The 15,910-nt window shown below is 51.2% G+C and overlaps 1 protein-coding gene across 3 annotated transcripts in view; it reads right to left on the reverse strand.

Moving 5' to 3' along the window:
* Positions 1 to 376: 376 nt before the first annotated feature.
* Positions 377 to 15,910, reverse strand: part of AURKA (aurora kinase A) — a 127,813-nt gene continuing 112,279 nt past the window's right edge. Inside the window, exons 1-8 of one of the 3 annotated variants that reach the window (XM_089664013.1) lie at positions 15,728 to 15,865; positions 10,484 to 10,546; positions 6,974 to 7,262; positions 6,823 to 6,898; positions 5,107 to 5,298; positions 2,079 to 2,217; positions 1,842 to 1,990; positions 377 to 614 (exon numbers count right to left, since the gene is read on the reverse strand). In XM_089664013.1, the coding sequence (XP_089520139.1) occupies positions 392 to 614; positions 1,842 to 1,990; positions 2,079 to 2,217; positions 5,107 to 5,298; positions 6,823 to 6,898; positions 6,974 to 7,262; positions 10,484 to 10,540 (1,125 nt within the window). In that variant the 5' untranslated portion in view covers positions 10,541 to 10,546; positions 15,728 to 15,865 and the 3' untranslated portion in view covers positions 377 to 391. Of the gene's footprint in view, positions 615 to 1,841; positions 1,991 to 2,078; positions 2,218 to 5,106; positions 5,299 to 6,822; positions 6,899 to 6,973; positions 7,263 to 10,483; positions 10,547 to 15,665; positions 15,866 to 15,910 lie in introns of those variants that run through there. The other 2 variants (XM_089664012.1, XM_089664011.1) reach the window with 2 other exon arrangements.

Below are 15,910 nucleotides of genomic sequence, written 5' to 3' on the forward strand. Positions count from 1 at the left end.
CTTGTAGTCCTGCAACAGCTGGAGAGCCGCCGGTTGCCTACCCCTGGCCTAGGTGATCAGAAACGGAAGGTGTCCTCCCTCCCTCCTTGTAGTCTTTTGGGACACGTGACAGGTCCTAAAAGACTACAGGACCATTCATGAAGCCGCAAGCTATCACAGCCGGGTCCCACCACTGAAGATGCCGGCCTCCTGGAATACAGGACGGCCGGTGAAACGGGCTGCGGGGGAGACACCACGGGACCGAGGGGCAGGTAAGTGGCAGTTTTTGTAGCTGCTGACCTAATTTTATGACAGGTGAGTGGAGCTCCGCTTTAAGTACATGAAGTCCAGGAGGCAGACTGTTCAGCTCCCTCACCCACCAAAATATTCCAGAGTTTCAGAATTTAAATTTTCACCTAAGCCAATGAAAAAGCGCAGTCTCAGCCCAGCAGCTCCTTACCTTGGAGATCCTTCTATAAGTTTCCTGGTGTGTGTCCGTCTCAAACGGAGGTTTGCCCACTAGAAATTCATAGCACAGAACACCAAGGCTCCACAGGTCCACCTTCTCATCATGCATTCTACCCTCGATCATCTCTGGAGGTAAATAGTCCAGTGTGCCACACAACGTGGTCCTCCTGAGAAGGAAAAGGCAATGATTGACTGCCACACCGATTACAGAAAAAAAAATCGGCCAACTGATACATCCAAGAAAAGGTTTACCCTGCCAATAAGTAATCCACAGTGTATACAGACACCCCCCCCCCCTCCCACCACACACATCCACAGTGTATACACCCCCCCCCCCCTCCCACCACACACATCCACAGTGTATACACACCACCCCCCCCCCCCTCCCACCACACACATCCACAGTGTATACACACCACTCCCCCCCCCTCCCACCACACACATCCACAGTGTATACACACCACTCCCCCCCCCCTCACACCACACACATCCACAGTGTATACAGACACCCCCCCCCTCCCACCCACCACACACATATCCATAGTGTATACAGACCCCCCCCCCCCCTCCCACCACACACATATCCATAGTGTATACAGACACCCCCCCCCCCCTCCCACCACACACATCCATAGTGTATACAGACACCCCCCCCCCCTCCCACCACACACATCCATAGTGTATACAGACACCCCCCCCCCCCCTCCCACCACACACATCCATAGTGTATACAGACACCCCCCCCCCCCTCCCACCACACACATCCATAGTGTATACAGACACCCCCCCCCCCCCCTCCCACCACACACATCCATAGTGTATACAGACACCCCCCCCCCCCCCTCCCACCACACACATCCATAGTGTATACAGACACCACCCCCCCCCCCTCCCACCACACACATCCATAGTGTATACAGACACCCCCCCCCCCCTCCCACCACACACATCCACAGTGTATACAGACACCCCCCCCCCCCTCCCACCACACACATCCACAGTGTATACAGACACCCCCCCCCCCCCCTCCCACCACACACATCCACAGTGTATACAGACACCCCCCCCCCCCCCCTCCCACCACACACATCCACAGTGTGTACAGACACCCCCCCCTCCCACCACACACATCCACAGTGTATACAGACACTAGAGGGCTAACCTTCCCTTCAAAAAATCTCTCATGTGAAATTCATATACAAACTATGGAGAATATTCTGGAACAAGATATATAAGATGATATAGCAATGATACAGCAACTGGACCAAGCTGAAAATTATGGTACAAGTCAAAAAAAAAAAAAAAACCCCACACGCACACCCCATGCAAGAGTGACCATACATGGGCAACATTCATGAGAGCCAACAGGTCGTAAAATTACAAGTTTGTCTTACCGAGATGACGGGGCGTGCACAGACCAGCCAAAATCTGCTATTTTTAGTTCCCCATTAGCACCAAGCAGCAGGTTCTCTGGTTTGATGTCCCGATGTATCACCTTCTTGGCATGGCAATACAATAGAGCGTCAGCTAGTTCTGTGATGTACTGCAAAGAGCCAAAGTCGGTAAGACGGCAAAAAGAAGAACCCCCCACCCCCCCGGGTGTGTCAGGATCAGTACGGCAATACACTTACAGTAGCAGTTCGTTGGTCATCAAACCGCGTACATCGCTGCAGCTCCCGGAACAGCTCGCCTCGTGGAGCATAGTCCAGGATAAGGTAGACTCTAGTGGCATCATGGAAATACCCGTACAGCCGAAGAATGTTTGGATGTCTGCGGGAGAGACAAGTGTAAAAGTAAAAACAAACACAGCAAAGTAAACACAGCAAAGTAAACACAGCAAAGTAAACACAGCAAAGTAAACACAGCAAAGTAAACACAGCAAAGTAAACACAGCAAAGTAAACACAGCAAAGTAAACACAGCAAAGTAAACACAGCAAAGTAAACACAGCAAAGTAAACACAGCAAAGTAAACACAGCAAAGTAAACACAGCAAAGTAAACACAGCAAAGTAAACACAGCAAAGCAAACACAGCAAAGCAAACACAGCAAAGCAAACAAACACAGCAAAGCAAACAAACACAGCAAAGCAAACAAACACAGCAAAGCAAACAAACACAGCAAAGCAAACAAACACAGCAAAGCAAACAAACACAGCAAAGCAAACAAACACAGCAAAGCAAACAAACACAGCAAAGCAAACAAACACAGCAAAGTAAACAAACAAAAAAGGTCCCATCTCCAAGATGAATGTCAAACAAAAATCATTTCACCACCCTGTCCCAATGGGGAGCTGTCACTGCACACACCTAATGTCCCCTTACAAACTTGCACCCATCCTGGTGATAACTATGGATTTGCAGTCACCTCCAGTTTTCATGCTCATCAGGACAAAGGATGAATCTCCCTAGCAAGGACACACTGCAATACCTGAGAAAAAGTTCTAAATACTAACCCCATTGGGAACTATTCTAATCCAGAGGAGAGGACAGGTATTGTGAAATGGATACTATACAAGCCTTTATCTGAAGGCATCCGAGGGCAGCCTGATGTAGAGTGATAGGACCCCCCCCACCTGGGGAGGTAGGTAACACTCTGGTACACAGAACTCCTCAAAATACAAACGGTCAATTGGCTCCAGTGCAGCTAGCTGCAAGTTGGAGACTGACTTTTTAATTCAGTGGACCCGTGGGCAAAATAAGTTGGACCCCCTTCAAGATAAAACTCAAGTGATGGCCGTGCAGTCCCTGAAAACATGCCCTAGATAGTCAGCCTGGTGTCCAGTGTCCCTATAGATAACCAGTTTATGCCACAAAGCATAATCCAATACATAGTACATAGACCGCCCCCCACATGCAGCGCGGCGCACGGAGACCGCCCCCCACATGCAGCGCGGCGCACGGAGACCGCCCCCCACATGCAGCGCGGCGCACGGAGACCGCCCCCCACATGCAGCGCGGCGCACGGAGACCGCCCCCCACATGCAGCGCGGCGCACGGAGACCGCCCCCCACATGCAGCGCGGCGCACGGAGACCGCCCCCCACATGCAGCGCGGCGCACGGAGACCGCCCCCCACATGCAGCGCGGCGCACGGAGACCGCCCCCCACATGCAGCGCGGCGCACGGAGACCGCCCCCCACATGCAGCGCGGCGCACGGAGACCGCCCCCCCACATGCAGCGCGGCGCACGGAGACCGCCCCCCACATGCAGCGCGGCGCACGGAGACCGCCCCCCACATGCAGGGCGGCGCACGGAGACCGCCCCCCACATGCAGGGCGGCGCACGGAGACCGCCCCCCACATGCAGGGCGGCGCACGGAGACCGCCCCCCACATGCAGGGCGGCGCACGGAGACCGTCCCCCACATGCAGGGCGGCGCACGGAGACCGTCCCCCACATGCAGGGCGGCGCACGGAGACCGTCCCCCACATGCAGGGCGGCGCACGGAGACCGTCCCCCACATGCAGGGCGGCGCACGGAGACCGTCCCCCACATGCAGGGCGGCGCAGGGAGACCGTCCCCACATCTTCCCAACATGCAGACTGGCGCAGGGAAGCAACAAGCACCTCTGCTGTTCCTCACCAGCTTCACCCATGCACCTGTCCCAAGTGCGTATAGGACATTACATGAGATGGACAAGAGAGGCGTTAGCAGGAACAGCGCTCCACGACATGTCGCAGCAGTTTCCCTTCACGAGTTGGAAAAAGCGATTTCTGTACCCTGCGGCCTCTCCTTAATGCCCTGCTGCCCCCACTGATCTTCTCTGAAAACCCCCTGTACACTGCTAAACTCAAGTTCGACCCGGAATAAAGCATCTGTGCAGACAAAAGCAAGCACAGGTTTGACATTAAATACGAATTATCTATTCTTTACTGCCATTTCTAAAAATAATTGTCGCTACACTAAGCCAACAACTCACTGATGATACCAATGTTCCGTGAGCTTGACGAACGGAATATTTCAAGGGTTCCCCGAGATTAGAATTTTTGGCCATGGGTTCCCCGCAAAGGTAAGAAGGTTGAGATACCCTGATGTCAAATGTCAAAGGCATTAGGCAGAAAGGAGTGGAGTGATTCCCAGCCACGGCACCACCTGCCTGGAGTTTGCATGTTCTTCCTGTGCCTGCATTGGTTTCCTCCGGCTTCCTCCCATACTCCAAAGACATGCTGGTAGGTGAATTGGATCCTGTCTAAATTGTCCCTAGTATGTGTATGTATGAATGAGTCAGGGCCCTTAGACTGTCCGCCCCCCGAGGGTCAGGGCCCTTAGACTGTCCGCCCCCCGAGGGTCAGGGCCCTTAGACTGTCCGCCCCCCGAGGGTCAGGGCCCTTAGACTGTCCGCCCCCCGAGGGTCAGGGCCCTTAGACTGTCCGCCCCCCGAGGGTCAGGGCCCTTAGACTGTCCGCCCCCCGAGGGTCAGGGCCCTTAGATTGTACGCCCCTTGAGGGTTAGGGACTGGTGTGAATGTGCAATATATATGTAAAGCGCTGCGTAAATTGACAGCACTATATAAGTACCTGTAATAAATATGCCTTCGAGAACTCATGTTTGGGGTACGTGTCATTTGTCCATTCCCCTATAGCCAATACCGTGTTATTAGTCGCTACTGCCGACACTCCCATGTATGGACAGCAGCGGAAATCTTTATCAAGAAACTAACCTCAAGTGCGATTGGATCTCCACCTCCCGGCGAAGCTGATGCTCCACATTAGCTTTTTCCAACTGGGATTTAAAGAGAACCTTCAATGCCAGGATGAATTTGCTCTGCTTCTCCCTGGCCAAGTACACATTGCCAAACTTTCCTTTTCCTAAAGGACGGCCAATCTCAAAGTCCTCCAGGCACCACTGCTTCCTGTAGGGACAAAAGAGCAAAGTAAAAAGGAACGAAAACGCAGTGGAAAGAACACAGGATTGAAAGTCGGTCAAAATTCCCAAAAACCCACGCAAGGTTTGAGTAATGTAAAAACCATGACAGGATGAGTATTCAGGTGTAGCGGGTATAGAAAAGAAACCCCGCCCCCTTTAAAATAGTCATTTTGCTGCTTTGCAGCCTGAAATGAAGACAGACACTTTTTATTTTATCCAATTCTATTTTCACTTATAACTTCCCGGTGAATGATAACAAGATGTCGGAAAATGCAAAAAGATTCACTGAGATGGAAAAAGGATAACCGCCTGTGTCAGTATAACCTTAGCACAGCTCCCCCAGTACAGGTGCTCTTTATTATCCCTTTTAACTGCCTCCTGCCCGCCATATAGTAATATGACAGATGCAAGGCGGTTGTCTCATTCTGGGAGGACGTCATATGACGTCCTCCCATTCTAACCGCGCATGCGTGGCTCCCAGAGCACGGAAATAGGTGGTGCGCCGTTTCCTCGGACACAACGGATCACCGATCCACAGAAAAGCCGAAGATGTCATGTGATCAGCTGTGTCCAATCACAGCTGATCACTTGTAAACAGGGAAATGTCGGTTATCGTCATTTCTCTCCCCACGAGCTGTCACGCTGACAGAGGAGAGCCGGTAATTGGCATTCCTTGGAGGGGACATGTACACAGATCATCAGAGCACTGATGTGTAGCCCCAGCAGTGCCAGCTCTCCGTCCCCCCCCCCCCCCCCCACACACACACACACACACACACACACACCCGATGCCTATTGTAAACTGTGATTTTCGGATTTTCGCTTTCGTTTATTGCATGACTTAGTACTGTGTATCAGGATGCTATGGTTTTTGGGGTAAGCGGCGTCATGCATGACGTGGCGGTCTGGGGATTCATCCTCTGCACATCACGTCAGGCATCATACCGCTGAGCAAATGTATTTATTTCTGAATGTATTTATTGTATGCTTGAACTGTATTGCTATGTGGTGCGCTGCGTCGCAGTACAGGGTGAGATGTACCCCGATTACACGTATCATGTTGTTTTTGATGCTTCTGTAATAAAAGTGCCAGCTCTCCGTGCCCATACGTGCCAGCTCTCCGTGCCCATACGTGCCAGCTCTCCGTGCCCATACGTGCCACCTACCAGGCGCCCATCAGTGCCACCTACCAGGCGCCCATCAGTGCCACCTACCAGGCGCCCATCAGTGCCACCTACCAGGCGCCCATCAGTGCCACCTACCAGGCGCCCATCAGTGCCACCTACCAGGCGCCCATCAGTGCCACCTACCAGGCGCCCATCAGTGCCACCTACCAGGCGCCCATCAGTGCCACCTACCAGGCGCCCATCAGTGCCACCTACCAGGCGCCCATCAGTGCAGTGCTGGAAATTGGCCTGGGCAGGAAGGGGGTATAAGTGCCCGGTAGGCTAGCGGTTAAACATGTGTTCAACTGAAAACCCAAAAGCCCAACAAACCCATAAACACTCACTTTTTACCCTCTTCCTTTGTAGTGGAGGATGCTGGTTGGCTTGGCTCTGCAGCAACTTTCTTCTCTGCAGGAGGAGCTGAAAAAGACGTCAGCATGAAAGTATCCACATGATATACACATTATATTGCCAATTTCCCAGCTGCACACTCACCTGCAGTACTATATGGGTCTTTGTTTTCATCAGTTGGTTGTGTGCGGGATGCAGGCTGGACCTGTGGTAAGGGCTTCGGTTGAGCCTGATTGGCTGCTGGTGGAGGTACTTGTTTTTGATTGGTTACAAGGGGTTTCTGGGAAAGGACTCTTTGTGGAACATTAGAGGAATACGGCACTCTCTTCGCACCAAGCGCTGTCGCCGGCGGCTTCACCTGGCTGATCTGTCTCTGCTGCTGTGGTTGTGTCATTGGGATCCGTTTGGGGCCATCAGCCACAGAAGGAAAACTCTAAATAAATAAAAAAATACCATCAACAGCTTCATCTACATACCTCCTACTGCAGAAGGAGATTTTACTAAATAGTTGGCTTCCAGCACTCATTAACAAAAAGCAAAGACAGTAAATCACGTTCCAGAAAGCAATGTTCCATTCAACAGACCACAGGAACCCGGGAAGGCTGAAAAAGCCAAATCTTCCAAATGCATGTTAGCAGGAGCATCTGTGAGATTTGTGATCAACCTCCAAGATCGCACAGTGATTTCACCCGGATCTACAGTGAGCTGCTAGAAAGTGCCGTGAATGGAGAGGAGGTTTTATTCCGTATTACATTAGTCTGCAAGCTTTTATTTGGGGACTGGGGGGGGGCTGCAACAAGCTCATCCTATACGTTCATACAAGATCACCCTTAACCTCTTGGTGCCGGCCGAACGCAAATGTGCATCCTCCCAGCATCTGGGCCTAGACGCCGAGTGGCCGCACATTTGCATTCTAATAAAAAAAAAACGTGCTGAGAACGAGTGCCATGCACGCTCCCAGCACACATGTCCGGTACTCACGGAAAGGTCCTGATCTTTCGCTTGGGACCTTTCCCGATCATGTGACCGCATGTCACAGCGGTCACATGACCCTAAACCCCGCCTTCTGAAACCCTTAAAGGGCCAGGAAGCACCGGAGCGAAGGGGTTAAACAAAAAAATGTATACTTTAGGGGAACTTTAGCCAGAAAATTAAAGCCTGCTAGAAGACTTCAGACTTTTTGCAGGTACACATATGAAAGAATTGGGGCTGCTCTGTGCCCCTCTTCAGGTCCCCTGCCAATGCTTGTGCCCTCCCTGATAAGTATCCCCCAGCACAAGCTACCTCCTGTGGGGGCACAGTAGTGGGACCCAATGGCTCTTTCTGCTGTGTCTCAGCCAAAGAGGAGAGAGAGAACCAAGAGAGCTGAGACTACAGTGCACATGACTTGATGAAGATCGGACTACGCCAAGTATTGAGGGGGCTGTGAGGGGAGCAGCACACTGAATCTTTTTCACCTTCATGCACAGAATGCGTTAAGGTAGGAAAAAAAAAAAAAAAAAAAAAAAAAAAAAACTTTCACCCTTTATAACCACTTTAATAAAAAATAAAAAGTAATAAAAGTTTATAATCACTTTAAGGCTACGTTCACACAAGCGTTGTGTGCAGGCGGCAGAGAGGCGTTTTTACCGCTTCCCAAACGCCTCGGACAATTCTGCACATTGCAGCACATGGTGCTGTTCTAACGGGAGCGTTAGCGTCGCGTCAAAACGGACGCCTCTGGTCCAGTCAGAAGGCGTTGAAGCCTCATTCTAGTCTATGGTGCCGCTACGCAAACACCCGGCCGGCGTTTGCGGTGCGGTAACACCATTTAAACTTCATTATAGCCGTTAGTGGGGCGTTTTTAATGCTTGGCAAACGTCTAGCAACCGCCGCTAAACCATGCAAGCAGCGTTTGCAGAGCGTTAAAAAATGCTCTGCAAACCCCGGACCAACGCTTGCCAAACGCTATAGGGGCATTTGGCAAGCGTTAGTAAAACAGTCAAGTGTGAACAAGCCCTAAGACCGATGCGGGTATAAAACCTTCTAAGCTGAAGAGAACCTGTAACAGAACCGGACCCCGACTGCGCTAGGGTATTTCTGTTAGACTCCCGCTTCCCTGTCCGAACATTATCCACAGACACCACCGCTGACCATACAGGAAATGGACAGCACCAGACTCTTCTTAAGACACGAAGTAGAACTGCTTTTTTTTAACACAAACAAGATAAACACAGGGTGGGGAAATACAACCAGGAACGGGAAACAGCATGCCGACCCATCGTGGGAAGGGCTGCTGGGAACACCCCCCACCAAACCAAGACACAATAGAACCACCACCTGGCATTAGACAATACAGGAACACATGAATCCCATAATTAATGGGATGCAGCACCTGGCAGTGAATGGACATTCTACCCTGTACCCCTAACAGGCACAGGGTGGCTTACACATAAGAGGAACATGAGCTGAGACAGGGGTCCCCCCACCCCCAAAAGTCACTCCCATCACAGAACCGATTCTGATTGAAGGGGCAGAAGCCCCTTTGTTAACTCCTTGGTGCAGGCATCTCAAGGCCCTTTAAGGGTTCCAGAAGCCACAGGCAGGGTGGGGTTTTAGGGTCATGTGACCACCATGATTTGCAGTCACATGATCGGGAAAAGTCCAGATCGAAAGAGAGCGGGACCTTTCCATGAGTACCGAACTTGTGTGCTGGGAGCGCGCAGGGCTATGTTTTTTTTAATAGACCGCAAATGTGCGGCTGCTCGGCATCTAGGGCCAGACACCGGGAGGCTGCACATTTGCGTTTGGCCGGCACCAAGAGGTTAAGTTTTCTGCTCCATTTTCTACACCATATCTGCACCAGAACCTACATTTGGAACAGGAGAGCTGAGCTGCTTCCTCTGCCCACCCCAGCTCAGCAGAGAGCCAAGAGGTTAAAACCCGGGAACATACCTCACTGGCCACTTTATTAGGTACACCTGTTCAATGGCTTGGTAACCCAAATTGCTAACCAGCCAATCACATGGCAGAAACGCAATGCATTTAGGCATCTAGACATGGTGAAGACAACTTGCTGAAATTCAAAGCATCAGAATGAAGAAAGGGGATTTAAGGGACTTTGAACGTGGCATGGTTGTCTGTGCCCGACGGGCCAGTCTCAGTATTTCAAAGACTGCTGATGTACTGGGATTTTCACGCATAACCATCTCTAGGGTTTACAGAGAATGGTCCGACAAGGAGAAAAGATCCAGTGAGCAGCAATTGTTGCTCCGACATTCAGATGGTAGGGTCAGAATTTGGTGTAAACAAAGCATGGATCCATCCTGTCTTGCTCCACCGCTTCAGGCTGGTGGTGTAATGGGGCAGGGGAGATTTTCTTGGTGTACCTAATAAAGCAGCCGGTGAGTGTAGGCCTATGGATTGTGTTCACTACACAGAGGGATATGATCTGTCTGCTAGTTAACATCCTGCACGCCAGGTTCAGTTTGGCACAGATCCAGTTATCAGTATGGAGGCCTGCGATGATCCCTTTGCTGATCATGGCATTGAACCCAGGCCTATTTTACTGCAATAGAAAACGTGGAAGTAGGACAAGACAGACCTGTTAGAGCTTTCCTGTGTCCCCTCCCCCACCTCCCCCAATTAATAAAATGATCAGACTTGTCCCTTTACCTTAGCATTAGGGCCGGGCACAACAGGATGACTCTTCTTCGCTGTGCAGGGCTCCATTCTCTCCTAGGAAAAGAAGGACCATTAGACAAAGTACAGATATAAGACAAACCAGAGGATGAGAATGAGCCCAACTCTGGTCATAAGCAGCTGGGAAAACTTCACCTCCATATTTGTATGTAGCAGCACAGTATATACAGCAGGTAACAGCTGTTGGTGGGGGGGGGGGGTGGGGGGGGGGGGGGGGGGGGAGATGGAGGAAATAAATGGCGGTTTACTAGAAAGCAGGATAGACTTCTTTAAAGAGAAAGGTTTTCAAGGATTGTCTAAAGGTGGATAGATTAGGAGACAGCCAGAGAGGTTGGGGTAGAGAGTTCCATAGGATGGGAGAAGCTCGGGAGAAGTCCTGGGGGCAAGCATAAGGGGAGCCCAAGAAAAAAAATCCAACTGGTTTTCCATCTCATGTTCATATATGGCTCCTCTAACTCCAACGACCAGAACAAGACGGCAGACCTGAATTCTCTTTCATGCTTGTTGTAAAAGCATTTCTCGAAGAAATCGTGCCAGGGAATTTCAGAAATGACTCAGCAAAGGTAACCATTGTAAATAAATCCTCCCCAGACAACTGGGCTAAGGAAGAACTCCAAATCAATACACATGGGTGACCCAGAATTGGGGTGCCTCCCTGAAAGTAGAGTCAATGAAAGAAAAGTGTCTGGCCAGCCCAGAGACCCTGCCTTCAATACCATCGTAGGATTTGGGTGCCAACCATCTGAATGTACAATGCCCCCTTCAAAGTCCCACACTCCTGGATTCTAACATCCACTGCATTGATGAGGACTGCTAGCTCTTGGGGTCACACCTGCTCCTGAACTGCTTATCCCCTTCCCCATTATGAAGAAACTGCCAGCTCTTGGGGTCACACCCCAGTCAGCTCTTGGGCACACACCCCAGTCAGCTCTTACCTGTATGTAGGGCTGCCTACATACATCTAGCATTGACCCCCCACCTTACATTTATAGGCACACTACACAGATTAGGCAACAGCCATCCCAATGGTTTCAAGTGTCCGCCAACTCCATACTGGGGTCCCTCTGAACCCTTAACTGCCTTCATACCATTTCGCTGCCAGTTTTACTGCCCCTCCCCACTGCTGCTCTATCAGTGTCCCTGAGCTGCCCACATACCACTAGCATCAAAGCCAACCCCCACCCCCTTTGTATATGGGCCCATTAGACAGATGAGATAGCAAGGTATGGGGGTCACACTCCTCCCAGCTCTGTAGCCCCCCCTCCTGAAGTTTTATATTATAGCCCCTCTAACCCCTAGCTAGCCTGCATACCTCAGGTACTGACCTCATCTTCTCTTCACTAGCATGATAAATGGATGAGGCGATTCCTAGTCCTTGGGACTGACCCCTTCGCTGCTCTATATTGAGCCCCAACCCTAGGCTGTTGTACATAGCTGCCCCTAGATAGATAGAATACAGATTAAAGCAGAGCGCCACTCACCTGTCAAAAAAAAGTCAGCAGCTACAAAAACTGTAGCTGCTGACTTAAAAACAAACAAAAAAAACAGCCACTTACCTGTCCCTCGGTCCCAAGTTGTGTCCCTCGCTGCCCCTTTCACCCTCCTGTATTGAAATATATTCCTTTGATCTGTGTATGTAAGTTAGAGCTGGACAGACATTGGAGCCCTCTCCTGGTCTCCTGCTGCTTTCGAAGCCGAAATGTCTAGAGTTCTTTGATTTCAAGAAGGTGACAGTCTGGCTACATAGGCGACAAGGTTTTATTGGCATCTAGGTGTCACCTCCCGCCTAGAGGATGCTCTGTCCTTTCAGATGCTAATTGGTGACCATATGTCTGACTGAATCCTGAACCCATCCTATTAACATGGAATGAAGCTAAATCTACGTCATTTCTACAGATCACATCTCAGCTACTCGAATCTTACATTTATGTCACCCCCCCCCCCTACTTTTGTGCGCCCCGCAGATCTATATTTGAGTCCCTCAGATTCTAAATCTTGCAACATACCTCCAGCATTACCCGCCATCTTATGTACAGAGCGATACTGAACAGAGGAGATTACTAGATTAGGGTCACTCCCCCCCAAAGCTCTATATCTCCAGCATTCCCTCTATCTCAGAGGATGAGTTCACTGTCTGGTAAGACGGAATACACATTTTTGCACAAACAAAAAAAGTATTTATTTTCTCCCCTCAGAGGTGTGCAAAGCACTGCACCAGTGGTCATTAGATCAGGGGGGTTGCAATGCAAGGATCCTGCAGGAAAGTCCTGCAGCTTTCTGAACAAACTAATAGCACTCAGAGACCCCGCAGTCTACTGAGATCTACAAGCTGTCAGCCGCATTGGTACTTGCAGTTCCCCCATTTACAGACCTCTAAATGTACAAAGCGCCCGTGTGGGCGGAGCCCAGCCATTTTCAAAATGTGACAGCGAAGGCGGGAACCAGAACCCAAATCTGCTGTCACTGGCAGGTGTGGAACATGTGACACCTGAGTTATCTATGGAACATGCTCTGAAAGGTGATCTTATCCTAAGTACATGGCCACATAAAGATGGATTGCTAGCTCTTGGGGTCACTCCACACCCAGCTTTGTTGCACCCTCCTCCGCTCTTTACTGGGGCACCTCTGACCCCTTTCCCTGTCCACCTACCTTCAGCACTCTCTCCATTATATATGTGGCACATTACATGAAGGAGATGATTGCTAGCTCTCAGGCTTACTGATTAGTACTCCACATTGGAGCCTTTCTGCCCCTGGCCTGCCCACCTTCTCCATACTACAGCATCTCCTCCAGACACTCATCCCTCTCAGCTGAACAGCCCCACTGACAGATGGAAATGTGACCAGTCATGAAGGTGAGGCCTACAGGGGCAACAGACCACCTCCTGGTTATAAGTCGTCTGGGGAAAGGGGGACCACACTGCCACCTAGGGACCCCAAACCACCTCCTGGATATTGAATCTTCACGAGCGCCAGACCACCCCAATCTATGAGGTTAGGGCTTGAGGACAATCATTCCCCTGGGGGCCAACTGGGACACCACTATGAAGTTAAGGCTTATGGAGGTAACAAGTCCCCCACCCCCCCATGAAGTTATGGTTTAAGAGAATTCCCCCCCCATCAAGAGGCAACAGACCACTGCATATGCATGAAGTTAAAACTTACAGGGTTAACAAATCCCCCACCCAGGGGCCTACAGGGACACCAGACCACCCCCACCCATAAAATTAACGTTTATGGTTTTGACAAACCCCCCTCTCCCCAAGGGACCTGCAGGGACACCAAACAACCCCCCCCGCATATGAAGTAAAGGCTTATGGGAACCAACCCCAGGGGCCTACAGGGACACCAAACAACCCCTCACCTATGAAGTAAAGGCTTATGGGAACAACCCTCAGAGGCCTACAGAGACACCAAACCACCCCCCACCCATGAAGTAAAGGCTTATGGGAACAACCCCCAGGAGCCTACAGAGACACCAAACCACCCCCCCACCTATGAAGTAAAGGCTTATGGGAACCAACCCCAGGGGCCTACAGGGACACCAAACAACCCCTCACCTATGAAGGCTTATGGGAATAACCCCAAAGGGCCTACAAGGACACCAAACCACCCCCCACCCATGAAGTAAAGGCTTATGGGAACAACCCCCAGGGGCCTACAGGGACACCAAACCACCCCTCCAAATATGAAGTAAAGGCTTATGGGAACAGCCCTCAGGGGCCTACAGGGACACCAGATAAATCATACCCATGCAGTTGAACGTTACAGGGTTACGCTACCACACGCCATGTCACCAATCTTGTCTACAAATACTGCCCAAACAGTTCTCTCCACTCATGATCTCCTGCTCTGTAGATCCTTTGTACCCTCCCATGCTAGTCTCCAGGACTTCACCAGAGCCTCTCCCATTCTCTGGAACTCTCTTCCTCGATCTGCCTGCTTATCCCTTACTCCGGCAGCCTTAAATCGATCGCTGAAAACTAATTTCTTCAGGAGAACCCATCAAACCTCCAGACATAACGTTTAACACTTCCATCAGCTCGTCCCACACATTTATAACCCTCCGCAGCACTAGCCCCTCCCTATTAGATTGTAAGCTTTTAGGATCAGGGCCCTTTTCATTTTTTTTATTGCATTGTAACTGTACTGTCTCTTTATAGTGCAAGGCACTGCATGAACTGTTGGCACTATATAATAATGGCGTTAAAATGCTTTTTTTGGACGGAGTGGGGAGGGATTAGACCCTGTCAGGTCTTTATTGCTGTCTGTGGCTCCGTTACAGAAATCCACTCTTCTATTTGTCCTGGTTAACATTATCATTGAAAGCAAAAAGAAGAAAATGCTAAATTTGGGGTCATCCCCAGAAGAGTAATAAAGGAAATCACAAATGGGAACACTGGCTCTTGACGGGGGGGGGGGGGGGGGGGGGGGGGATGTCAGGGATAGCCATTCACTTCCTGTTTTGGCTATGTGACGGGAAGTGACAGGAAAACGCCAAAATGGAATACAAGAAAAAAAAAAAACATGACGGGGGTTATAACCTTCCCTTGCTCCACCCAAATTAAAAAAGTTAGGAATAGTTCAGGCTTGGTGGGGGTGCAGCATGTGGGCAAGGGGTTAGGGGGGGCAGCTAGCATGGGCAATGGGGGGCTAGCGTGGGCATGGGGAGGGGGCACCAGCATGGGCAAGGGGTTAGAGGGGGTGCGCCAGCATGGGCAAGGGGGTGTGCCAGCGTGGGCAAGGGGGTAGAGGAGGGGGGCGCCAGCGTGGGCAAGGGGGTAGAGGAGGGGGGCGCCAGCGTGGGCAAGGGGGTAGAGGAGGGGGGCGCCAGCGTGGGCAAAGGAATAGGGGGGCCAATGCCCCCCTTCTTGGGGCCTACATGTGCAGCAGCCCATCCCCCACCTATGAATTTGAACCCTAAGGGGGATAGAATGGCACCTCTCAGGGGCTTATAGGATTAGCAGACCTCCAGCAGATGAGGCCTACAGGGGACACCAGACCACCACCAGGGACTGTTACTAGGCAACCTGCCACCCATGAAGGGGAAACCTATGGTAACCACAAGCCCCCACTGAGGCCTAGGGGGGGGGGGTAATCAGACCTCCCGGAGACGCAGATCAGGCCTATGGGGATAACCGCCCCCTCCACTTACACAGCAGAAGCCTTCCCAGTCTCGGCCCTAACCCCGCACACCACAGTCGCTATGACAACCACCTCCAGGCCCACTCTCCGCCTCAGTCCGGCAGTACTCCGTCCTCACACCATCCACAGTCGGCCCGACGCCTTCGGCAGTTCAAACCGCCCGCTTATATAGAGCTTTAAACCGCTTTGCGCGCTGATTCGCCGAGACGAGCGAGTTGCAGGCTTCCTATTGGCTGCCGGCAGCAAAACCGTTGG

Source organism: Staurois parvus, unplaced genomic scaffold (genome assembly GCF_062004578.1).
Source record: "Staurois parvus isolate SC_StPar_1 unplaced genomic scaffold, SC_StPar_1.0 ptg001812l, whole genome shotgun sequence".
Lineage (NCBI taxonomy): Eukaryota > Metazoa > Chordata > Amphibia > Anura > Ranidae > Staurois > Staurois parvus.